Below are 26551 nucleotides of genomic sequence, written 5' to 3' on the forward strand. Positions count from 1 at the left end.
TCCAGTGGAGATCGCGGTGTGCGCTCAGTGTTTACGCATGGGAGCGTCACTCTGTGGGGGCTATATATATATATATATATATATATATATATATATATATATATATATACATATGGCAGTGATTAAATAATGCACAAAAAATGTCAAGCCCGGACGAGGGTATTTACCGAATCGTGTCGGAGTGGAACCAGCAATGGAATCCAATACAGGCAGAACAGGAGCACTCCCCTCATGAATAAAGCAAACTTAGAACTATCTGATATACTTTTAATGCTCCTTTTAGCTTAATGCAGAACTTTTTTGTGCTATTTTGGCTCGGCATATGGGCTGGTAACCTCTTCGCATAGGGTAGCATATTAAGCCAACAGATCTGCTTTAACATAAAACACTTTTTTTTGCAGATAATAATTTTCCTCTGATGTGTTCCCAGCAGGAAATCTTAGCATGTATGGCCGTATACCCCAGGTTTATTGCACAAGTAGAAATCCTTTGTGCTGATTCATATGTGCAGAAATTACTTCTTTTTATTCTGTTTATTAAGATTTTCCAAATCTTTTCAAAGTAATTGTAGATGGAAAATAACCCAAGATGTTGGCAGTGAAACCACATTACAGCAGGATGGATTCCTTTTCGACACCAGTAATTTATTTATCCATTCATTGTGGACTGTGAGAACCGAAGGATGAAAACTGAAATATTTATCTGTGGAGCTAATTCAATTTTGGATTTCTTCAGTTTGGTTATATTAGAACATTTTAAATGTCAGCTAAATTTGGCTGCTCACAATTTATTATAAAGCAGAAACTCGCACGTTACATGGGAGATGTTCTCTCCCCAGATTAGAAGAAAACAGAGGTGCAGATTACAGCATTCTTGGTGTTATATATAATGGAACACAAAAAGTTGGATAGAATTTATTGCATGGTGTGGGCATGGTTCCACTTGTGCATCAGTAAACAATATATCAGTTGTGTAATATTTTTAGCTATGTCAATGAGGTCGTCGCATCAAGACAACCTCTCTGTATATGGCCCATTAGATGATTAACGACTCATTTAGATGGATTTAGAGAAAATGTTGAAGAATGGTTGTGTCACTGTTCCACCAATCACTGTTTCCTGGGCGCTGCGAGTGACAGCTCAGTTGCCCTATAGATTCAGGGTCTTTCTGAGCAGTCAGTGTTGTGAGTGACAGCTCAGCCATCCAATCTGGGGCAGGAGTGAGCTGAGATGTCAGTCTTGTGAGTGACAGGTCAGCCAGTCCTATCAGAGGATGGGGCATGCCAAGCTGTAAGTATTGTGAGTGATAGTCGGGGCAGGGGCATGCTGGGTTTCTTCCAGTGTCTCCCATTCTGGGTGGTTACCTGGCTATTTAGCTGGCTGTCAGTTTCTGATTGGCAGTTGTAGCCTTAGCTCGGTGGTGTGTGTGTGCCTTGTTTACCAGTGCTCTGTCTCTAATCTTATGCTGCCAGACCTTGGGTATTGCCTTTGACCATCCGTTTGCCTTGCCCCTTTGTCTTGATCTGCTACCTTCCTGGAATTCTGACCTCCAACTGTGACCTGACTACATCTTTGTTTTACCCCTCTGTTTATGATGAGCTCTCTTGGTATCTGACCCCAGACCTCTTGACTACTACCCTGTTTCACTGCTTGTCTGTGAGTAGTCGCATTTGTGATTCAGCATCAGAGGTTGTTCTCTTTTAGGCTGCCATGGGGACATGCTTTGGTTTCTATTGTAATAATACTATGTGGACAAAAAAATCGGACACCTCTTAACCTGTTCCTGACATGCGTCGTACATATACTGCTCTGTAGGAGGTGTGTTCCCGCAAAGTGAAGTATATGCATGGCGGCACAATCGCGCGGCCTTACGCTGAGCAGAGTGTCAGATCAGTTATCTGATATAACACAGTGGTGTCCCTTACTGGGACAATGTAAAAAAGTAAAAAAAAAAATATATATATATACAGTACAGACCAAAAGTTTGGACACACCTTCTCATTTAAAGATTTTTCTGTATTTTCACGACTACGAAAATGGTACATTCACACTGAAGGCATCAAAACTATGAATTAACACATGTGGAATTATATACTTAACAAAAAAGTGTGAAACAACTGAAATTATGTCTTACTAGATGGTGGCCCGATTCTAATGCATCGGGTATTCTAGAATATGCATGTCCACGTAGTATATTGCCCAGCCACGTAGTATATTGCCCAGCCACGTTATATATTGCCCAGTGACGCAATATATTGGCCAGCAACGTAGTACAGTTATATGAAAAAGTTTGGGCACCCCTATTAATCTTAAGCTTAATGTTTAATAAAAATAGTTTTTTTTGCAACAGCTATTTCAGTTTCATATATCTAATAACTGTTGGACACAGTAATGTTTCTGCCTTGAAATGAGGTTTATTGTACTAACAGAAAATGTGCAATCTGCATTCAAACAAAATTTGACAGGTGCATAAGTATGGGCACCCTTATCATTTTCTTGTTTTAAATTTTCCTACCTACATTTTACTGACTTACGAAAGCACTTTTTTTGGTTTTCTAACCTCATTGAGCTTTGAACTTCATAGCCAGGTGTATGCAATCATGAGGAAAGCTACTTAAAGGGAACCTGTCACCCCGTTTTTTCAGATTGAGCTATAAATACTGTTAAATAGGGCCTGCGCTGTGCGTTACTATAGTGTATGTAGTGTACCCTGATTCCCCATGTATGCTGAGAAATACATTACCAAAGTCGCCGTTTTCGCCTGTCAATCAGGCTGGTCTGGTCAGGTGGGCATGTTCACAGCGCTCTTTTCTTCCCCAGCTTTCCGTTGGTGGCGTAGTGGTGTGCGCATGTCCAAGGTCCGAATTCCCTGCGCCCACGTGAAGACACAGCGCGCGATCTGCGCTGTCATCCCTTTCATCGGTGGGGGCGGCCATCTTCCTGGGGCCGCGCGTGCGCAGATGGAGTGCTCTGCTGCACGGGGCTTCAGGAAAATGGCCGCGGGATGCCGCGCGTGCGCACAAGAGATCGCGGCGGCCATTTTCCCAAAGCCGAGATGCAAAGTCGGCTTTGGGAAAATGGCCACCGCGATCTCTTGTGCGCACGCGCGGCATCCCGCGGCCATTTTCCTGAAGCCCCGTGCAGCAGAGCACTCCATCTGCGCACGCGCGGCCCCAGGAAGATGGCCGCCCCCACCGATGAAAGGGATGACAGCGCAGATCACGCGCTGTGTCTTCACGTGGGCGCAGGGAATTCGGACCTTGGACATGCGCACACCACTACGCCACCAACGGAAAGCTGGGGAAGAAAAGAGCGCTGTGAACACGCCCACCTGACCAGACCAGCCTGATTGACAGGCGAAAACGGCGACTTTGGTAATGTATTTCTCAGCATACATGGGGAATCAGGGTACACTACATATACTATAGTAACGCACAGCGCAGGCCCTATTTAACAGTATTTATAGCTCAATCTGAAAAAACGGGGTGACAGGTTCCCTTTAAAGTGGCCACTTGCAAGTTGTCTCCTGTTTGAATCTCCTCTGAATAGTGGCATCATGGGTTCCTCAAAACAACTGTCTACTGATCTGAAGTTGATCTACTGAAAGATTATTCAACATAGTTGTTCAGGGGAAGGATACAAAAAGCTGTCTCAGAGATTTAACCTGTCAATTTCCACTGTGAGGAACATAGTAAGGAAATGGTAGAACACAGGTACAGTTCTTGTTAAGGCCAGAAATGGCAGGCCAAAAAAAACATCAGAAAGGCAGAGAAGAAGAATGGTGAGATCAGTCAAGGACAATCCTCAGACCACCTCCAGAGAGCTGCAGCATCAACTTGCTGCAGATGGTGTCACTGTGCATCGGTCAACTATACAACGCACTTTGCACAAGGAGAAGCTGCATGGGAGAGTGTTGCGATAAAAGCAGTTTCTGCAAGCACGCCACAAACAGAGTCGGCTGAGGTATGCAAAAGCACATTTGGAGAAGCCAATTTCTTTTTGGAAGAAGGTCCTGTGGACTGATGAAACCAAGATTGAGTTGTTTGGTCATACAAAAAGGCGTTATGCATGGCGGCCAAAAAACACAGCATTCCAAGAAAAACACTTGCTACCCACAGTAAAATTTGGCGGAGGTTCCATCATGCTTTGGGGCTGTGTGGCCAATGCCGGCACCGGGAATCTTGTTAAAGTTGAGGGACGCATGGATTCCTCTCAATATCAGCAGATTCTTGACAATAATGTTCATGAATCAGTGACAAAGTTGAAGTTATGCAGGGGATGGATCTTTCAGCAAGACAATGATCCAAAACACCGCTCCAAATCTACTCAGGCATTCATGCAGAGGAACAATTACGCTGTTCTGGAATGGCCATCCCAGTCCCCAGACCTGAATATCATTGAACATCTGTGGGATCATTTGAAGAGGGCTGTCCATGCTCGGCGACCATCAAACTTAACTGAACTGGAATTGTTTTGTAAAGAGGAATGGTCAAAAATACCTTCATCCAGGATCCAGGAGCTCACTTAAAGCTACAGGAAGCGACTAGAGGTTGTTATTTTTGCAAAAGGAGGATCTACTAAATATTAATGTCACTTTTCTGGTGGGGTGCCCATACTTATGCACCTGTCAAATTTTGTTTGAATGCAGATTGCACATTTTCTGTTAGTACAATAAACCTCATTTCAAGGCAGAAACATTACTGTGTCCAACAGTTATTAGATATATGAAACTAAAATAACTGTTGCAAAAAAAACTATTTTTATTAAACATTAAGCTTAAGATTAAGTATATTGCCTAGTGACGTAGTATATTGCGCAGCCACGTAGTATATTGCCCAGTTACGTAGTATATTGCCGAGCCACGTAGTATATTGCCGAGTGACGTAATATATTGGCCAGCCACATAGTATATTGCCTAGTGTCGTAGTATATTCCCCAGCCACGTAGTATATTGCCCAGCCACGTACTATATTGCCTAGTGACGTAGTATATTGCCCAGTTACGTAGTATATTGCGCAGCCACGTAGTATATTGCCCAGTGACGTAGTATATTGCCCAGTCACGTAGTATATTGCCCAGTGACGTAGTATACAGCACAGAGCCACGTAGTATATTGCCCAGCCACGTAGTATATTGCACAGCGATGTAGTATATAGCACAGAGCCACGTAGTATATTGGCCAGTCACGTAGTATAGTGCCCAGCTACAAAGTATATTGCCCAGCCAGGTTTGTCACAGGTGAAAAAATAAACATATACTCACCTTTCCGAGGGAGCCCTTGTAGTCCACGGCAGGTTCCGGTCCCAGGGTTGGTATTAGCGCAGGACCTGTGATAACGTCGCGGTCACATAACCGTGACATCATGGCAGGTCTTTGTAGCGCAGGCGCGTGGGGCCTGTGATGACGTCGCGGTCACATGACCATGACGTCATGGCAGGTCCTCGGCGCGCAGGGCCTGTGATGACGTCGCGGTCACATGACCGTGACGTCATGGCAGGTCCTTCTGCCACCGGAACCTGCAACGGAAAATGGCGGCCGGCGCGAGCTGCAACGGAGGGTGAGTATAGCAGGTTTTTTTTATTATTATTATTTTTAACATTACATTTTTTACTATTGATGCCGCATAGGCAGCGTCAATAGTAAAAAGTTGGGGACACACAGGGTTAATAGCGGCGGTAACGGAGTGCGTTACCCGCGGCATAACGCGGTCTGTTACCACCGGCATTAACCGTGTGTTAGCGGTGACCGGAGGGGAGTATGCGGGCGACAGGCACTGACTGTGGGGAGTAAGGAGCGGCCATTTTCTTCCAGACTGTGCCAGTCGCTGATTGGTCGCAGTAACCATGACAGGCAGCTGGCGAGACCAATCAGCGAATGAATAACCGTGACAGAAGGACAGACAGAGAGACGGAAGTGACCCTTAGACAATTATATAGTAGATATTCTAGGTTCTTCAAAGCAGCCACCTTTTGCTTTGATGACTGCTTTGCACACTCTTGGCATTCTCTTGACGAGCTTCAAGAGGTAGTCACCGGGAATGGTCTTCCAACAATCTTGAAGGAGTTCCCAGAGATGCTTAGCACTTATTGGCCCTTTTGCCTTCACTGCGGTCCAGCTCACCCCAAACCATCTCGATTGGGTTCAGGTCTGGTGACTGTGGAGGCCAGGCCATCTTACATAGCACCCCATAACTCTCCTTCTTGGTCAAATAGCCCTTACACAGCCTGGAGATGTGTTTGGGGTCATTGTCCTGTTGAAAAGTAAGTGATGGTCCAACTAAACGTAAACCGGATGGAATAGCATGCCACTGCAAGATGCTGTGGTAGCCATGCTGGTTCAGTATGCCTTCAATTTTGAATAAATCCCCAACAGTGTCACCAGAAAAGCACCCCCACACCATCACACCTCCTCCATGCTTCACGGTGGGAACCAGGCATGTAGAGTCCATCCGTTCACCTTTTCTGCGTCGTACAAAGACAAGGTGGTTGGAACCAAAGATCTCAAATTTGGACTCATCAGACTAAAGCACAGATTTCCACTGGTCTACTGTCCATTCCTTGTGTTCTTTAGCCCAAACAAGTCTCTTCTGCTTGTTGCCTGTCTTTAGCAGTGGTTTCCTAGCAGCTATTTTACCATGAAGGCCTGCTGCACAAAGTCTCCTCTTAACAGTTGTTGTAGAGATGTGTCTGCTGCTAGAACTCTGTGTGGCAGTGACCTGGTCTCTAATCTGAGCTGCTGTTAACCTGCGATTTCTGAGGCTGGTGACTTGGATAAAAGTATCCTCAGAAGCAGAGGTGACTCTTGATCTTTCTTTCCTGGGGCGGTCCTCACGTGAGCCAGTTTCTTTGTAGGGCTTGATGGTTTTTGCCACTGCACTTTGGAACACTTTCAAAGTTTTCCCAATTTTTCGGACTGACTGACCTTTATTTCTTAAAGTAATGATGGCCACTCCTTTTTCTTTACTTAGCTGCTTTTTTCTTGCCATAAGGCCAGTCTCACAAGTCCAGATAATTCCGGCACCGGAAAAATTGGTACCGGAATTATCCGTGTCCGTGTGCTTACCTTGAACATCATATAAGACACCGATCTGACCTGTAAAAGAAGAAAAATAACTTTTATTATACTCACCTGGGGGGCGGTATGGTCTGATCAGTGTCACTGGTCTTGGTCCGGCGCCTCCCATCTTTTTGCGATGCCATCCTTGCTTCATGTGGATGACACATCTCAACATCATCCACACAGGCTCCCTGGAATCGTGCTCCGGCACAGGCGTACTTCTCTGTCCTGCTCTCCTGATCTCAATGCAGATAATGCCATGTTCACATGTTCAGTATTTGGTCAGTATTTTACATCACAGGAAAAGTGTGATAGAAACATGTGCATCACTTCTGCATTTTTCACCCTCTCCTGGTTTTGTCTCACAGGCAGACAGGGTTGCAATAGTGTTGCAGTACAGCAGAGCTCAGAGACCTGCAAAAAACGGGTTTGTCAAGGTTGATATCTCCTATCCTCTGTTAGTTACTTGTCTCACACTGGTAACTCTCCCTCCTATATAAAATAAGATCTGGAGGCAGAATTATCTTCCAGGCAACATCCTCCCCATAGTCTGGAAGATGTCAGTTACAATTATAGATATCAGGGTATTTTATTTTTCTTTTCTTTATCTTTATTTTTTTATATAGTGCTAACATATTCCGCAGCTCTTTCCAGGTTGCACACATTATCCTCGCTGTCCCCGTTGGGGCTCAAAATCTAAATTCCCGATCAGTATGTCTTTGGAATGTGGGAGGAAACCGGAGTGCCCGGAGGAAACCCACGCAAACACGGAGAGAACATACAAACTCTTTGCAGATGTCCTTGGTGGGGTTTGAACCCAGGACTCCAGCGCCACCGTGCTGCCTCGGGTATCATTTTATTCATCTTCCTATGACCTACATTCCTATATTGATGGCTTAGGAGGATTGATCCTACTGACAGATTCCCTTGAATATGAGTTTATAGTGGTTATTATCCAAGTTCCGTGACGTTACTGTGTGCATCATTCCTACATTGTGACATGACATTATAATATTATTCATGTGTGATTTCTCCATTTTGGTCATTGCCTATGTGTTGTGACATCTCTATCTTTATTTTTCCTGCACAGAGATACGGGGACAGCATTTACAGTATCCTGACATCAATAAACTTTTTTTTTCATGGGATGGGATATCTACTCCTGTAATTAGTAAACTTACTCCTGCACAGTTATTTTTGGTGCCAAAAGTGCAGGTGAAATCAAAATATTCAACCCCCATTGCAATTATGTTTTATTAGCAAAATTTACAAATTTTCTGCTTTGCAGTAAACCAATTAGACAAAAACAATTTAAGTAGCACAACAAATCTATCAAGTATTTTCTCCAAATACAACGCTAAAATGCCATTTTTAATGACCACTCTAATCTCAGAATTATCTGACACCTTCATGACAATTGTATTTTGCACTTAGTAGAGCCCCTATGGCTGTTATGACCTGCTCCAAATGTGATTTATAGCCAGACACCAGCTGTTAGCAGCGTTCCTGAGGAATCTTGGCAAAGTCCTCATGAGCAATGGCCATCAGATCACTAGTGCACCTGCCTTGCTCAAATACCATCAGACATTTTTTATGTGGCAACTGCGATGGCCACTCCAATAAACCAAGTTCCTTGATTTATTGCAAGTAGCAGGAAGTCTGTAAATTTTGCTAATAAAAAATAATAACAATAGGATTTTAATGATTTTGATTGCAACTGCATCTGAGGTGTAGAGGTTGGTAACTTGTGCTTGGAATGGCGAAGGTTTATCTGCCACATAGGGATATGATGCATGTGGAATACGATTCATGTGAAGGCCCAATACACAGTAGACTAACATTGGCCGAATCCATCAATATCAATGGGTATGTCCGCGAGTCTGATGTGTATGGGGACCTGCGATTCTTACACCACATCATATGGCATGTCTGATTTCAGACTGCTGATCTTTTTGTTCTCTAATAGATAAGCTGCCACTAGAGATGTCTGGCAGCGGCTCTCTCATGGAGAACCCAGTAGCGCTCAAAAAAGTCATGCGAGATAGGTCCTGGCCGAATGATGGCTATCTAAAGTGTATGGGGGTCTTAACTAATTTTCCATTAGGGACTGGAAAGTTAAAGTTATTAACCCCTTTACCCCCAAGGGTAGTTTGCACGTCAATGACCAGGCCAATTTTTACAATTCTGACCACTGTACCTTTATGAGGTTATAACTCTGGAACGCTTCAACGGATCCTGGTGATTCTGACATTGTTTTCTCGTGACATATTGTACTTCATGATAGTGGTAAAATTTCTTTGATAGTACCTGCGTTTATTTGTGAAAAAAACGGAAATTTGGCGAAAATTTTGAAAATTTCGCAATTTTCAAACTTTGAATTTTTATGCAATTAAATCACAGAGATATGTCACACAAAATACTTAATAAGTAACATTTCGCACATGTCTACTTTACATCGGCATAATTTTGGAACCAACATTTTTTTTTGTTAGGGAGTTATAAGGGTTAAAAGTTGACAGGCAATTTCTCATTTTTACAACACCATTTTTTTTTAGGGACCACATCTCATTTGAAGTCATTTTGAGGGGTCTATATGATAGAAAATACCCAAGTGTGACACCATTCTAAAAACTGCACCCCTCAAGGTGCTCAAAACCACATTCAAGAAGTTTATTAACCCTTCAGGTGTTTCATAGGAATTTTTGGAATGTTTAAATAAAAATGAACATTTAACTTTTTTTCACAAAAAATTTACTTCAGCTCCAATTTGTTTTATTTTACCAAGGGTAACAGGAGAAAATGGACCCCAAAAGTTGTTGTACAATTTGTCCTGAGTACGCTGATACCCCATATGTGGGGGTAAACCACTGTTTGGGTGCATGACAGAGCTTGGAAGCGAAGGAGGGCAATTTGACTTTTCAATGCAAAATTGACAGGAATTGAGATGGGACGCCATGTTGCGTTTGGAGAGCCACTGATGTGCCTAAACATTGAAACCCCCCACAAGTGACACCATTTTGGAAAGTAGACCCCCTAAGGAACTTATCTAGAGGTGTGGTGAGCACTTTGACCCACCAAGTGCTTCACAGAAGTTTATAATGCAGAACCGTAAAAATAAAAAATCATATTTTTTCACAAAAATTATATTTTTGCCCCCAATTTTTTATTTTTCCAAGGGTAAGAGAAGAAATTGGACCCCAAAAGTTGTTGTCCAATTTGTCCTGAGTGCGCTGATACCCCATATGTGGGGGGGGGGGGGGGACCACCGTTTGGGCGCATGGGAGGGCTCGGAAGGGAAGGAGCGCCATTTGGAATGCAGACTTAGATGGAATGGTCTGCAGGCGTCACATTGCGTTTGCAGAGCCCCTAATGTACCTAAACAGTAGAAACCCCCCACAAGTGACCCCATATTGGAAACTAGACCCCTCAATGAACTTATCTAGATGTGTTGTGAGAACTTTGAACCCCCAAGTGTTTCACTACAGTTTATAACGCAGAGCCGTGAAAATAAAAAATCTTTTTGTTTTCCCAGAAAAATTATTTTTTAGCCCCCAGTTTTGTATTTTCCCAAGGGTAACAGGAGAAATTGGACCCCAAAAGTTGTTGTCCTATTTGTCCTGAGTACGCTGATACCCCATATGTTGGGGTAAACCCCTGTTTGGGCACACGGGAGAGCTCGGAAGGGAAGGAGCACTGTTTTACTTTTTCAACGCAGAATTGGCTGGAATTGAGATCGGACGCCATGTCGTGTTTGGAGAGCCCCTGATGTGCCTAAACAGTGGAAACCCCCCAATTATAACTGAAACCCTAATCCAAACACACCCCTAACCCTAATTCCAACGGTAACCCTGACCACACCTCTAACCCTGACACACCCCTAACCATAATCCCAACCCTATTCCCAACTGTAAATTTAATCTAAACCCTAACCCTAACTTTAGCCCCAACCCTAGCCCCAACCCTAGCCCTAACCCTAGCCCTAACCCTAGCCCTAATCCTAACTCTAGCCCTAACTCTAGCCCTAACTCTAGCCCTAACTCTAGCCCTAACTCTAGCCCTAACTCTAGCCCTAACTCTAGCCCTAACTCTAGCCCTAACTCTAGCCCTAACTCTAGCCCTAACTCTAGCCCTAACTCTAGCCCTAACTCTAGCCCTAACTCTAGCCCTAACTCTAGCCCTAACTCTAGCCCTAACTCTAGCCCTAACTCTAGGCCTAACTCTAGGCCTAACTCTAGGCCTAACCCTAGCCCTAATCCTAACCCTAGCCCTAACCCTAGCCCTAATGGGAAAATGGAAATAAATACATTTTTTTTATTTTTCCCTAACTAAGGGGGTGATGAAGGGGGGTTTGATTTACTTTTATAGTGGGTTTTTTAGCGGATTTTTATGATTGGCTGCCGTCACACACTGAAAGACGCTTTTTATTGCAAAAAATATTTTTTGCGTTACCACATTTTGAGAGCTATAATTTTTCCATATTTTGGTCCACAGAGTCATGTGAGGTCTTGTTTTTTGCGGGACGAGTTGACGTTTTTATTGGTAACATTTTCGGGCACGTGACATATTTTGATCGCTTTTTATTCCGATTTTTGTGAGGAAGAATGACCAAAAACCAGCTATTCATGAATTTCTTTTGGGGGAGGCGTTTGCTGCGGGGGGCTCAGGGAAGCCCGCAGGGAGCCCCCTCCCTGCGCGGTGCTTCCCTGTACCGCCGGCACATCGCGATCATCTTTGATCGCGGTGTGCCAGGGGTTAATGTGGCGGGGGCGGTCCGTGACCGCTCCTGGCACATAGTGCCGGATGTCAGCTGCGATAAGCAGCTGACACCCGGCCGCGATCGGCCGCGCTCCCCCCGTGAGCGCTGCCGATCGCTATGACATACTATCCCGTCCAGGGTCAGATAGGCCCAGGGCACCTGGACGGGATAGTACGTCTAAGGTCACAGAGGGGTTAAAGTTCTTGCTATTCTAGTTGGCTTCAGTCTATCATGTCCTCACATAGGCAAAGTCATCCCGATGGAATGGAGAGTAGACAATGTTGACTGATGTCACCAACTTCATTTAATAATAAAAAAAAACACTGAATTATTTCATTCTCACTCTTTTTTCAGGGTTAACATTTTTTGGGCCGTCTCCAAGCTCTCATGAGAAATGTCAGCTCTGCCATGTTGTGTGGACACTTGTAGTGATTGATTGAAAGGCAGGCTATTTATCATGTCAAACATGAGGCCGATGGTGAACTGCTGGGAGCTGGGGCTCTAGGTTGGAACAACGCAATTTCATTTATTTATATTGTACCAACGAGTCTGCCCGTGTCTTATAAAATATGACAGCTTTGATCAGATAGATGGTAGATATGTTATGGTTCACTTGATACCTCAAAGGACTTCTTTTCATGACAGTTCTTTCCAAAACTCAATACTTGTAATATTACTTGACACATAGTACCAGCTGGATAGTCAACGTGATTCTGTGCTGTTTACAGCCAAACTATTATTTATGTCAAAAATCGGATTTTCTTAGTATTTACTGAGATGTCAGTTTGCCGTTCTGTTCAATAGAGATAAACCTAAAATACAGATATCCTCCAAACATTCACAAATCGGGGTGTTTGACGGTTTCAAATACTAAGTAATGATTGCAGACATTGACAAGATGGTTATCTAATGGGTGTCTGCGCTAAACAACCTCTTACACCAAGCAGGGTGGCTCTGCAATGTGGCTCTGTCAGTGATCAACTCCGAAATAACTACCATGGAGAGGCTTAGTGCAAGCCTCTCCGCTTACCAGATCCCAGGGGTTGCCCTGACCTTCCCCGTTTAACCCTTTACAGGGATCTGGACTTAAGCTGGGACCCCTGGGCTGGGGCTACGGAATAAGTTGCCGTTCGGAGGTGCAGGCTGGCAGGAGTGGTCAGGTGGCTTGTTCAGAACCAAAAGGGCAGGAAAATTACCAAATTAGAATACGTAAGAATAGTCAGTAAAACAAGACGAGGTCAAAACAGGACACAATGATACTACACAAGAGCTAAACAGACAGGACTAGAGAAGCACAGAGCTATACCTGGCAGCTTCCAGCAGTAAGCTGAAAACTTAAGTAGGGTGTTGTTCTCTCCGGTTGGCTGGAGCCCCTAGGGAGCCGATAACTCCAGCTGGACAGCACACACTCATCCTGCCAGACAGGGTGACACTGCATGTCCCAGCCACCCTAAACGTAGTGGTTGGACAGAGCCATCCAGAGCTTCTGGTTCCGACATCTCTTCTAGCACCAGCACCTCCCGTAGAATGAATACAGCGGCACATGGTGACAGAATCAAACATTGCATTCAGCAGATCCTGGTGAAGATGTGACTGCCCCATACTGAAACAATAGATACCACTACCTTCTATAGATGCAGATAGTTTCAGCAGTGCTCATCTGCCAGTCGCCCGCACCTGTCCTAATGTTCCTGTCTCCCAAGTGGGATCAGCAGCCACAGCCAGACACCACCCTGGAGTAGCACCTGGCAGCTGCCTGCCGCTCAAGTCTGACCTCACCATCAGAGGCTCCAGTGAAGACCAAGGCAGCTGTCATAGTCACGCCCCTTCCAGGGTAGTCTGGTTCGTGGCACAGTGGGGCCACAAACCCCCCGAGCTCACACCCACCAGTCAGGGCGTGAGCGTGACAAAAGAGGACAAATATATTGACTACTGCCAGGTACGATCAGAACACGTTGAATCGATGATCACTCAAGATGCAGCAATGACAGCAGAAGTTAATAGGTGAATAGCTAGGGGCAAATCTACAATGAAGTCATTGGACAAGGTTTTCAAATTGAGGAACATTTCACTAGTTTGGTCTTTTGTGTGGTGACATACTGATGTGAAAACTTGGCTTTAAGGAAATAAGAGAGAGCAAGAATCAATGCCTATGAAATGTGATGTTGGAGAAGGATGCTATCAATACCATGGATGGCACGACGAACGAACAAATCAATTCTGGAACAAATCAAGCCAGATATGTCACTTGAAACACGGATCACCAAGCTCTGATTTGCCTACTTTATATACATCATATGAAGAGAGCAATCACTGGAGCAAGACATCATGGCCCGAAGAATAGTTGAAACAAGGCGAAGATCAGCAATCCAGTGGCTTGATACTATGAAGATAACGATGGAGAAGACCCTGGTGGACCTATCTAGGCATACATAACATCAATATTCCTACAGATTGTTCAGCAAGTTGCCATTACTCGAGATCGATCTGAAGGCCCTTAAAAAGACAAAAAAATCTTTCTTACTACCAACATTTGCTTTTGGAGTATAGTTGGGACACATTGATGCAAATTATATGTTCGTCCTGTTCTGCCACAATCTTCAGGTTGGGACAGTATTTATCAAATGTGGACAACTTCCTGGTTGATTTGTGATTGCGCTTGGCAAATAAACTTGATTAACAATTGAACTTCCTACATTATCACAGAGGGGTTTGGCAAGTGTTAGTCAAGTGCTAGCATTTCTAGTATGTGAAGTGACAACTAATACAGAGGATGTAGGAAAAGAGCAGTGAGCATGGAGAGTGAACAATGACCTGGTAGCCACTAGCCATCCATCATGCACAATGTTTCTGCTGCTAATGAACCTTTCTCTGGCTCCTGTGAAGATAAATACTATTGGGTTTTAAATGAGCTCAGAGCACATTTACATAATGTATTTGCATTAATCAGTGGGGTAGCAAATATTATATAAATAATATAGTGCTGGGAATGTGGTGTAATTAGCATGCGTAAACCTTCCGTTAATGTCGCAGAACAGTGTCGGTAAAAATAGGCCAAGTTGGAGGAAATGGTTGAAAATAATCATTTTACATGTTCGTAATCATTTATATTTCCCTCTCAGCTATGCACTATGGAAATTGTAGAGTTAAAGGGATTGGCCACTACATTTTTATTGATGGCCAATCCCTTAGTATAGGCTATCAATATCTAATCAGTGTGGGTGTAACACCCAGCACCTCCACCATTCAGCTGTTACCAGTGGTGGCCGCTGGCAGGTCTCCGATGCTGCCGGAAAACAGCAGCTGTGTCAAAACAATAGTGGCCATGGACAGTCATTGGAAATACTATAACTATAGAAATGACGGAACCTCTGCTTTCCTGGCAGTATCCGACAACTTATGGTCGCCACCTGTAGCAGCTGATCAGCGCAGGTACAGGGTATCATGCCCCCACCGATTTAGGTATTGATGGCCTATACTAAGAATAGGCCATCAATGATAGCGTAGTGGGCAATCCCTTTAAACCTTGTAAACTTTGTAGACAAGTAGAACTGTTATTGGATTTTTTATCCTCCCTATCCTTTCCAAATCACACTACTTAAGACTTATTCAGGTGTCACTGATTTTTCTTGCACGCAAAAAAAACTGACCAATTTTCTTCACTATTTTGGATCAGATTTTCATTAGTTTGGTGATTGCGTCAGTTTTTACCAGCAGTTTCATCTGGTTTTTTTTTTCCGTATGCAAAAAAAGCTTGTTGAGGGTTTCTCAAGCTTATCCCATCAGTTAGTGAGAAATTAACAGCACGTGGATGGCATCTGAGTGCTGTCTGATTTTTTTTTCCACGGACCCATAGACTTGCATCTGTGGCTCAGATCAAAATCGGACGTGTCTCTGTGTTTTTGTGTTGACCACTCGATCTACAAAAATGCACAGTCTTGTGAACAGCCCCATCTACTATAAGTGAGGTAGGGCTTCTGTCCGTGAAAAATGTATAGCTCTCGTACGTAAAACTGACATCTGAATGAGGTCTCAGGTCGCGTTCACATGTCTAGTAATCAGATCCGATAAACAAATAAACTCATTGAACACTGGCACATTTAGAAGCCATCCTTGCACATTGACTGCAATAACAATCAGATCCAGGAGCAATCAGTTTTATGCAGACACAACTTTTTTGTCTGGCTGAAAAAAATCCGCATCAGTTTTAAATGTTGTAATTTTCTATCAGTTTGAAACTGATCCAGTTTTTTTGATGATGATGGGACATGTTCACATGTTAGGCAAGGTTCACATCACCTATTAGCAGTGGCTTTCTTCTGAAGCCCTGAAAAGCAGGATTCAAGAACGAGTCCATAGACTGTAGTGAAGCTGAGGTGTCACTTTGCGCTCTTGCTGTCCCTATTTTGGGCTAGGTCCTCCTTTTTGAGACTGGCACAAAGACATGGTGGTCCACTGCACTTTTGTGCCCAACTCAGAATGGTGCACACTGTCAAAAATGAGATCAGACAGACTAGGTCTGCTCCAGAAAAGTCAGTGGCCCTGTCCGCAGATACTCCTGAATGTGATTTTTCAGGGATTCAGACAGAAGCCCTTCCGGAGTCACAAATTTGTGGCTACAGCGTGATGTGAACGTAGCCATAGAGGAAATAGTGCATCCTGATCCTTACAAAAACCATAGATTATCTTCTGTAGATGACCTGCTCCCACATGTTATAGGTGGTACCAAGGAATGAAAATGGACACCTATCCATCATTATTGTAAGGCTAAGTTCACATGAGCGTATAAAAAATTGTTCAATTTTCATCCTGGAAAAAAAAAATGAACGTTTTTTCACCTGTATTGTCATCCGTATGGCATCTGTTTCTTTACATCAGCAGTTAATAAAATGTACAGGACCAAATACAGATTCCAATGGTAAGAATTGCAATGCCATAAAAGTGGGATGCTTTTGGGATCTGCTTTTTTTATTTTTTAAAGGTCACCATTAAACTGAATGAGTCGCACATCCGTGTGAATTAAATGCTCATCTGATCAGCCCAATTTAATGTCATTGGTCCGAGTTTTCCCCACAGACGGCACTTGCACCGAGAGTAAGGTCTTGTGAATGTAGCGTAAATGTGAGACTGCGATTTGCCACCGGGACTCTACCCACATGAAGTGGCCGGTTTTGCAGTTTTTCTCACCCCGAGGGGACAGACATGAATGCAGGTCAGGTATTTCATACAATTCTGTAGTTTCTATTAAGAAACGCCAAGTCCTGTAAAGAGTATTAGCTGATTAGTAGATCATTAGCGGCACTGAATTATGTGTTCATTATTCTTATCCTTCTGGCATTACACATTTTTCTGATCCAGCATTTTTTTAATCAACACAGAGCAAGGTCATTATCATTTATAATGTGTTAATGAATGTAACTTGGTGAAGATTGTATGCATTATTCTGACATATTAGACGAACCTTCCTCTATCTTACCTTCTCCACGGTATTAGTATTCAGTAAGAGTACTGAACAGTGTGAGAGGCTTATTTCTCATATATTTCATCTGCTTATCATTGCTGCTTTGCTCTTCATATCAGAAAGAAAAGAATGCTCTGACTACATTATCTGTTCCTTGGTGTAGTCAGAACCCCCACATTAGCCCTGCATAATGGCCTGTTGTACAATGATGGCTCGTGATGGGAGCGATACTATCTGAAGAGACCATTCCAGCTTGATTATAGTGGGGTTCTGACAAGATCCTCACACTCCTGCACGCTTGGAGAGAGCGTCAGGTGCTGGTGCCAGACTTCTCTGACAATGACATCTCTCCTGAGAACAAAGGACCAAGCATACTGAAATTCAACACGCCCAACCCTTCCATTCCCTTGCACAATGTTTCGGACATATCGAAAGCCAACATTCCTGACCTTTCCTTCCCCCATAAACGTGGTCGTCATGTCATCCACCCCTTCCTCAATTGTTAGGTTGAGCCAACATTCATCTAATTTCTATGGGCACCTTAGGAAACTATAAAGCATTATTCACACAGCAGGAAACCTATTTTCCAATTGAAATAGGTTGATGGACAGGTCTGGTCACTCCTTCACCAATGGCCATTGGTGGTCAGGAGAGCTGTGCCGTCTTTGAGGGCGGCTGTACTTACAAGTGTCGGAGGAGAATCTGTAATACATATTATTAAGGGGGTTGTCCGTCTTAAGCTACAAGTCTGCAGTCACTCCGTCCGTCTTAAGCTACAAGTCTGCAGTCACTTTGTGACTGCAGACCTGTGAATCCTCACTTTGTACTTACTCAGTGCTGTGCGAATTCTCTGGCATCGGAAACGAGCAGTCTTCTGACCTTAAGTATGTGATTTGCATACTCCTGGCCACATTCCAACTAGACGTATCCGAGCTGACTCAGTACAGTTGCATTGAGCGAGGCCGTGCCCGCCTAGTTGGCATGTGACCACATGAATGCAAATCACATGCTTGCCACTCCCAGCGATGGCACCAGAGAATCCTGACCGCATGCAATGTGCGCAGTGTCAGCATTCACAGGTCTGCAGTCACATAGAGAGGTAATATGGGGCAATATATCTTAAATCCACGAAAACAAACCATGATAATGTATCAGTAGTGGGTTTCTTGTTGTGAAATACAGTGATTAGTATAAACCCATGTAAAACCAGTAAAGTCAGTGTTATTACTGGTAAGCGTTGTGGGTTCTTTTGTGGTCCTTTTTTTCAGCTTTGTGCTAATTTCTTGTTCTTCTTCTTTCTTAAAGTTTCCTTTGTCTGGTCCAGAATGGCAGCCTGCGGAGGGAACGCGAAGAACAAAGTCACAGTTCATAAACCAGTTTGGGATTTCCTCAACAAAGAGACTCCATCCAAACTGAACCGACTCAGAGAGGACAGTGGAGTTCGCATCCTGATTGACGGTGAAACGTCTGAGATTTACGTACTGCGGTTGTCTTTTGACAGCCACGTTACTGCCCATAATATTTCACTTGTCAGAAAGGCTCTAAAATCTTTACTAAAAGATACTGAGAAAGAATTAAAGAAATCCTGCAAACAGCATCAGATTTCAAGTTGCATGGCTTACACGGATAAAAACAGTGAGCATGCGGGCGAGCTCCATCTCCGCAATGTGTATAGCAGAGGTCAGCAAAGTACCAGCAGCCGGGGATTACCAAGTTCCAGTGGGGGAGCAAGTGGGAGTCATGGGAATTCACGTGACCACCGAAGAGAAGAGGCAGAAGATGACCGAGAGAACCAGTGTCCCATTTGTCTGGGTGAGATCCAAAACATAAAAACCCTGGAGAAATGCCAGCATTCATTCTGTGAGGATTGCATCACCAGGGCTCTGCAAGTAAAGAAAGCATGCCCAATGTGTGGTCGCTTCTATGGGCAACTTGTGGGCAACCAACCTGAGAATGGTAGAATGTTAGTTTCCAAGGACTCCAGTCTTTTGCTTCCTAGTTATGAAAAATATGGAACGATTATCATTCAGTATGTCTTCCCACCAGGCATTCAAGGGGTAAGAGAAGTTTTACTTATTTTTGTAGATATATTATGAAAAAAATAAATAAATAAAAAATGGCTGTAACACCCCCCATATACAGCTCTGGCAAAAATTAAGAGACCACTGCAAAATGTTCAGTTTGTCTGATTTTTCTCTTTATAGGTATATTTTTGAGTAAAATGTAAATTGTTCTTTTAGTCTATAAACTGTTCTGACAACATTTCTCTGAATTTCCAAGCAATACATTTTGCATTTTTTTTTCTGAAAAGGAGAAATGGACAAATTACAAAAAAGCCAGTGCTTTCAGACCTCCAATAATGCATAGAAAACAAGTTCATAATCATTTAGAAACAACAATACTAATGTTTTAACTCAGGATGAGTTCAGAAATATTTTGTGGAATAACCATGATTTGTAATCGCAGCTTTCCTGCGTCTTGGCATGCTTTCCTCCAGTCTTCCACATGGCTTCTGGCGCAAAAATGTAAGCAGCTCTTCTATGTTTGATGGTTTGTGACTATCCATCATCCTCTTGATTACATTCCAGAGGTTTTCAATGGGGTTCAGGTCTGGAGATTGGGCTGCCCATGACAGGGTTTTGATGTGGTGGTCTCTTAATTTTTGCCAGACCTGTACATGCACACTCAGTTTAACAAAGTCTGCATATATGTTCTCAATTGGGAGAGGGGAGCAAGCTGCTGCCAAACATCTCTGATCAGAAGTATTGACGAAAGTCAATACACATCTGTCAGGAGGAGAGCCTTTAGGCCTGCATATACATATGCTAGTTGCCTGGATTGACTGACTTTGCCCTAGAATCATAGAATGATGGAGTTGGAAGGGACCTCCAGGGTCATCTGGTCCAACCCTCTGCTCCGTACAGGATTCACTAAACCATCCCAGACAGATGTCTGTCCAGCCTCTGTTGGAAGACTTCCATGGAAGGAGAACTCTCCACCTCTCCTGGCCGCCTGTTCCACTCGTTGATCACCTTCACTGTCAAAATTTTTTTCTAATATCTAATCTGTCTCCTCCCATTCAGTTTCATCTCATTGCTTCTAGTCTTTCCTTCTGCAAATGAGAATAAGTCTTCTCTTTTGCAAGCTAAACATCCCAAATCCTCTAACCGTTCCTCATAGGACATGGTTTGCAGACTGGTCACCATTGTGGACGCTCTTCTCTGCGTATGCCCAGGGAGGCAGAACATCTCGAGTCATTTACAAAACAAAAGCACAGAAGGAAGCTAGTTTTTAAAAGATTATAAATGTCGTAAAGTTACAGGAAGGGGATGGTAAGAATGGAGAAATAGGATGGAGTAGAGACATGGTGGCGATTTAGGGGAACCAGGCTGGCTGACTAGTTTTCTGTAAAGCAATGGGTTCTCCAGTATAATTGTATAGCTCTGGTGTTTTGATGAATATTGCAGTCTATATTCGTGCTGCGAAACTAATTCACTTGATCAAGTTGATTAAAGTGGAAATGCCCTTCTGGCTGAGTGTTTCCGTGATGACTTATACATGCTCTTCGCTTCCAGGACTGATCTCAGTTGTGTCTGCTCAGATATGTCAAGTGCTTAGTTGGTTGAGTGTTTGCAAACAAATGATACATAATGCAAGGCCCCAAAAACAACATGACCTTTTCGTTGCTATTATCCACTACTTATTAATTGGAGCTGGTAAATCCATTTCTGTAATGGTTTGGTCACTAGCTATCCATGATGCTTGGGCTCATTGCAATTGGTCTTTCAGTTTAATAGATTGGCTGCAAAGTATGAAGTTATTTTCATTTTCAGTGATCAATTTATTTTTTTTCTAGTAGCAAACAGTTGAAAAAAAATACTACGGCTACGTTCCCAGGATGAGTTTTTTTTACGCTGTGTATTTTAGAAAAACTACAAGGAACCTATTTTACTTAATGGGCGCAGAAAATCTGCATCATTAAAAACTCAAGAAAAGCTCATCATGGGAACGTATAAGGAGAAAAGCAAAGTTCAGAGCCTGTCGCGTTTAATTTAGAAGGGGTCCACCAAACCTGGCACCTCCACCGATCTACTGTTATGGAGCTGTGCTGTTCAGCATTGTTCACTGCTTACTTCTGGCCATCACCGGTGCTCATAACAGCTGATCAAACCCGCACCAGTTCGATATTAGTGACCTATCCCAAGGATTAGCCCGGACAATCAATTACCGAATGCAAAAAATTACATAAAAAACATGTTATCAATGTTCTCACTCACCCACTGATTTTTGGCCTGTTTCTTCCTTTTCTTGGCAGCAAGATCATAAGTGTCGCTATCACTTCAAAATAGCAAACAGCTGCTTGAATTTTATTAAAATCTGAAAATGACCAAGCACCATATGCAATGGGTACAGAAAGTATTCAGACCCCTTTAAATTTTTCACTCTTTTTCATTGCAGCCATTTGGTAGTTTCAGAAAAGTTCATTTTTTTTCTCATTAACGTACACTCTGCACCCCATCTTGACTGAAAAACACAGAAATGTAGTAATTTTTGCAAATTTATTAACAAAGAAAAACCTTCCATACCCACTGTATTTACAGTACTTGTTTCTGGCCTCTAGGGTTTGATCTTTAGGATTTTGATGCAGTTTTTGAAGCTAAAAATCAGAAGTGACTTCCATTTATGATCCATTTCTGGCTATGACTTCAAAAACTGCATAAAAAACCTCAACATGGAAGTCTAACCTTAAGCCCAGACTATTGTAACTTTACAGAACAGGGTTAAAGCTCTTACATCTCCCATATAGCAGGAGCAGATCCCGGGGAGAAGACAGAAGTGGTTTATTACTGTTTCTGTCTTCTATTTTGCCAACTACAGAGCACTATCTGATGTGTTTGGGCCTCCCAACTTTATAAATTGTCTGATAGGTTATCCTTAAACACAGTTTTATCTGAAGGACAAACAATGACACTTCAACATCGCACCATAATTACTGTGACAAGCAACTTGCAAAAAATCCAACTGACTTTTTGTTTTTGCATCTTGCTTGACATGGCCACGACAGCCTGCAGATCACAGGGTGACCGCTTTCACATACATTACACTAGTATAGTGTGATATCTGCGAGACATCTTGTTGTTCTTTTGTTTCTGGTGCGTTGTCAAGCTGCCCATAGACTGTAGTGGCAAAACAGGGGCACATTGGGTATATATCCCTTTTATTGTCAAGGGCAGACGTATCCCACTGTATAAGCAAAATCAGAATATAGTGAGTTTTTAAACCTTTTACATATTGATAAGGCTGGGGCCACACAACCATTTTTCTGTTATGCGAGAAAATCGTTCTGATTATGCTAATGACGCTCTGATCAGCGAGTGACCCAATTATTATTGGAGTCAAATTGTGCATGCTGTGATTTTTTTCCTCGGACCAAGTGGTCTGAGGAAAAAATTGGACATGTGCACATACTCGTTGAATAACATGGGGACGAGTGCTGTCCGTCAAAATGACTGATAGCAGTTGTCTGATTTTTACGGTCGTCTTCACGAGATCTTGTAATGACAACTGAGAGCCACAGAAGCCGACGCACCCTCGGGATTGAAATGGTTAACGTTGAGATGACTTCACTCTCATCCTCCGGCCAAGGTCGTGAACAATTAGCGTTTAATACCATCTCTCCATGGTTCTTGTGACTCGAGTGCACGCAGTGTATGTCTTCATCTATCAGTGCTTTGGATGAGATTGTCATCAGTGCTTGGTCACAGTTCATTTTTACCGACAGTGTGGCAGCCAGTTTTCTCACATGAGGCTATGTGCACACGATGAGTAAATGGATGCAGAAATTTCTGCACCATTTCTGCAGCTCTTGGCATGAAAAACGCAAAAGGAAAAGGCACGTTTTTGCCCTGCGTTTTTGACTGATTTGAGTGATGTCATTGGTGAAAAAAGCATTTCAAAAATGTGCCGAGAATTGACTTGCTGCAGATTATTTTCTCCACCAAATCTGCAAGTCACAAGTAAGCAACGTGTACATGGCACGTCAGGTTTCTTTTTCACTTTGCTGGCATCAGGATTGTTTCAGGTTTTACTAGCAAATCTGAATGGCAAAAACACACCAAATGTGCAACGTGTGCACAAGCCCTAAACTGTAAAAACCAGACCGCACATGGTGGGCATCTGTGTACTGTCCACTTTTTTAAACGAAAACCATAGGCAATAGTGAATGTGACACACGTGAAAAACTGACGTTTGAATGAAGCCTTAGAGTAGACTATGTAGGGATGCACACTGTTTAAAAGGGGAATAGAATTGCCCAGTTAGAATCATAGAATGTTAGAGTTAAAAGGGACCTCGACGGTCATCATGTCCAACCCCCTGCTCAAAGCAGGATTCACTGAACCATTACATACAGATGTCTGTCCAGCCTCTGAAGACTTCCATTGAAGGAGAACTCATCACCTCTCCTGGCAACCTGTTCCACTCATTGATCACCCTCACTGTCAAAAAGTTTTTTCTAATATCTAATCTGTATCTTCTCCCTTTCAGTTTCATTCCATTGCTTCTCGTGTTTCCATGTGTGAAGGAGAATAAAGATGATCCCTCTACACTGTGACATCCCTTCAGATATTTGTAGACCGCTATTAATTCCCCTCTTAGCCTTCTTTTTTGCAAGCTAAACATTCCCAGATCCTTTAACCGTTCCTTGTAGGACATAGTTTGCAGTCCACTTACCATCCTGGTAGTTCTTCTCTGAACTTGCTCCAGATTTTCAATGTCTTTTATAAAATGTGGTGCCCAGAACTGGACACAGTATTCCAGATGAGGCCTGACCAAGGAGGAATAGAGGGGGATAATTACTTCACGTGATAAAGACTCTAAGCTTCTCTTAATACATCCTAGATCTGTGTTTGCCTTTTTTGCTGCTGCACCACACTGTTGACTCATGTGCAGTCTGTGATCTATTAGTATACCCAAGTGTCTTTCACACGTGCTGTTGTTTAGTTCTGTTCCTCCCATTCTATAGATGTAGTTTTCGTTTTTCTTGTCCAGATGTAGAATCTTGCATTTCTCCCTGTTAAATGCCATTCTATTATTCACTGCTCATTGTTCAAACTTATCTAGATCCTTCTGAATCTTTTCTCAGTCTTCTCTAGTGTTAGCTATCCCTCCTTTCCATCGTCTGCAAATTTAATTACCGTAGTTTACCTTTGGTTCCCCTATTTAGATACGGTAATTTTCTAAAAATGTTGAACAATACTGTGAATAAAACAGAGCCTTGTGGTACCCCACTTGAAACCCTTTTCCAATTGGATGTACAACCATTTATTACCACTCTTTGAGTACAATCACCGAGCCAGTTATGAATCCACCTAACCCGTAGCCTTGTCAATCCATACTTGCTTATTTTTTCAATAAGGATAGTTGACAAATATTCATGGATTTCTATCATAAATTAAGGAGGAGTATTAATATTTCAGGGAGAATATGAATAGACCCTAGTGAAGACATGCCAGGAGAGATAACTGGTCCGCTTTACTCAGCTAATTCTGCCATTTGGGTTCTGCTAAGTGTAGTTTGCAAAGAACATAAATAATTTCATACAGACAGTGTGGTCCTCCACTCACCTTTTAACCTTGTGCAGTAAGTAGGCACAACTTTCACTTCAGATGTAGCACTAGGAATGAGCGGACCCGTGGAAGTTTAGGTTCGTCAGGTTCAGTAGAACTTTAGTGCAATGTTTGGTTCGGGCTCCAGAACTGTACCTGAACTTGAACCAGAACCCGAATCCCAGAAATCAATGGGGACCCGAACTTTGGAGCTGGAAAACGCTCTCTCTCATTCCCTCTCTCAGAGAGTTCGCTCATCTCTATGTAGCACCAAAACACGGTGTGAGTTCCAGGAGCTTCAAGCCATCGTAGTCTGACAAGCAAAATCATCCAACTCGACCCCCAGTCTGAGCATACTCTTATGGGAAACAATGAACTATTCGCTTGCAGCAATGCTGTAAGAAGAAGGGTCGTAGAATACAAATGGGAGTGAAAAATGACCACTTTATCGGAAATCACATGTACAACGCATTTCAGCTCTTGTAAACGAAGCTTCAATTAGGTACCAATGATGAAGGAATCTGAGGGAGGCTCATTCATTATAACTGAAATGCGTTATACGTGTGTTTTACAATAAAGTGGTTATCTTTTAACTCATACTTGGATTCTGCGAACCTTCGTCTATGGAACATCGCCGCAAGCAAATAGTCCCTTTGTACAGTATTATATTTTGTCTTCAAATGTTTAAAATTATTTGATTTATTTTGTTCGGGATGGTGAAAATTTCTAGACTATTAGATGCCAGATTAAAGTAATCTGAGCTCTCATTTCTGACTTGGAATATCTCCTATAAAATGGATCAGCAACCTTCAGCGTTCCCAGCAGTTGGACAACCACTCTGAGGCTGCCACGGCCTGTCAGGCGGCTGTTATGACAGTTTCAGGTTATAGGTTTTCAGCAGCAAGTTGCTGATCTCTGCCCTATTTTATTGTAGCTTCTTTCCACAAACAGATAGCGTTATATTGGGGAGGGAAGAATCCATCCTGTTTCTCTCTGGGAGATAAGCCGATGCCAGAAGTCTGTCTCTGGCTGTCTCATAGAGTACACAGGAACGTTCTACCAAATTGAGTATTTCTGTGTATGGAGGACTCGTGAGGGGAGCTGACAGCGAACGATTGCTTGGCCGACATCTTATGTGTATGGCGACTTTAGTCCTTGACTACATGGAGACTTTTTGGAGCAGCACAACCACAGGATCCTGCAGGCCTATGTATTCCTTTGGACTTCATCTGATCAGTTGCATTTCCATCTAGTCCAGGCCTGAATCCAGCATTCTCTATACTTGTGTGACCTAATGGCTTATATCAGGGGATGGTTTGGCTTCTGAGTCCACTTCTATTGCTCTAATGGATGGTCCAAATAGTATCGTTTCTCCTTGTGGAGAGTGACATGTTAAGCATGTCGAGATGAGGAGACTTAAGGCCCCGTCACACATAGCGACGCTGCAGCGATACCGACAACGATCCGGATCGCTGCAGCGTCGCTGTTTGGTCGCTGGAGAGCTGTCACACAGACCGCTCTCCAGCGACCAACGATCCCGAGGTCCCCGGTAACCAGGGTAAACATCGGGTAACTAAGCGCAGGGCCGCGCTTAGTAACCCGATGTTTACCCTGGTTACCATCGTTAAAGTAAAAAAAAACAAACGCTACATACTTACCTATCGCTGTCTGT

The 26551-nt window shown here is 43.1% G+C and overlaps 1 protein-coding gene across 6 annotated transcripts in view; it reads left to right on the forward strand.

The window, feature by feature from the left end:
* DTX3 (deltex E3 ubiquitin ligase 3) overlaps positions 1-26551 on the forward strand; it is a 103349-nt gene that overhangs the window by 59884 nt on the left and 16914 nt on the right. For all 6 annotated transcript variants that reach the window (XM_069758572.1, XM_069758576.1, XM_069758571.1 and 3 more), the window contains one exon: positions 18578-19329. In XM_069758572.1, the coding sequence (XP_069614673.1) occupies positions 18578-19329 (752 nt within the window). The remainder of the gene's footprint in view (positions 1-18577; positions 19330-26551) is intronic.

Source organism: Ranitomeya imitator, chromosome 3 (genome assembly GCF_032444005.1).
Source record: "Ranitomeya imitator isolate aRanImi1 chromosome 3, aRanImi1.pri, whole genome shotgun sequence".
NCBI classification, from domain to species: domain Eukaryota; kingdom Metazoa; phylum Chordata; class Amphibia; order Anura; family Dendrobatidae; genus Ranitomeya; species Ranitomeya imitator.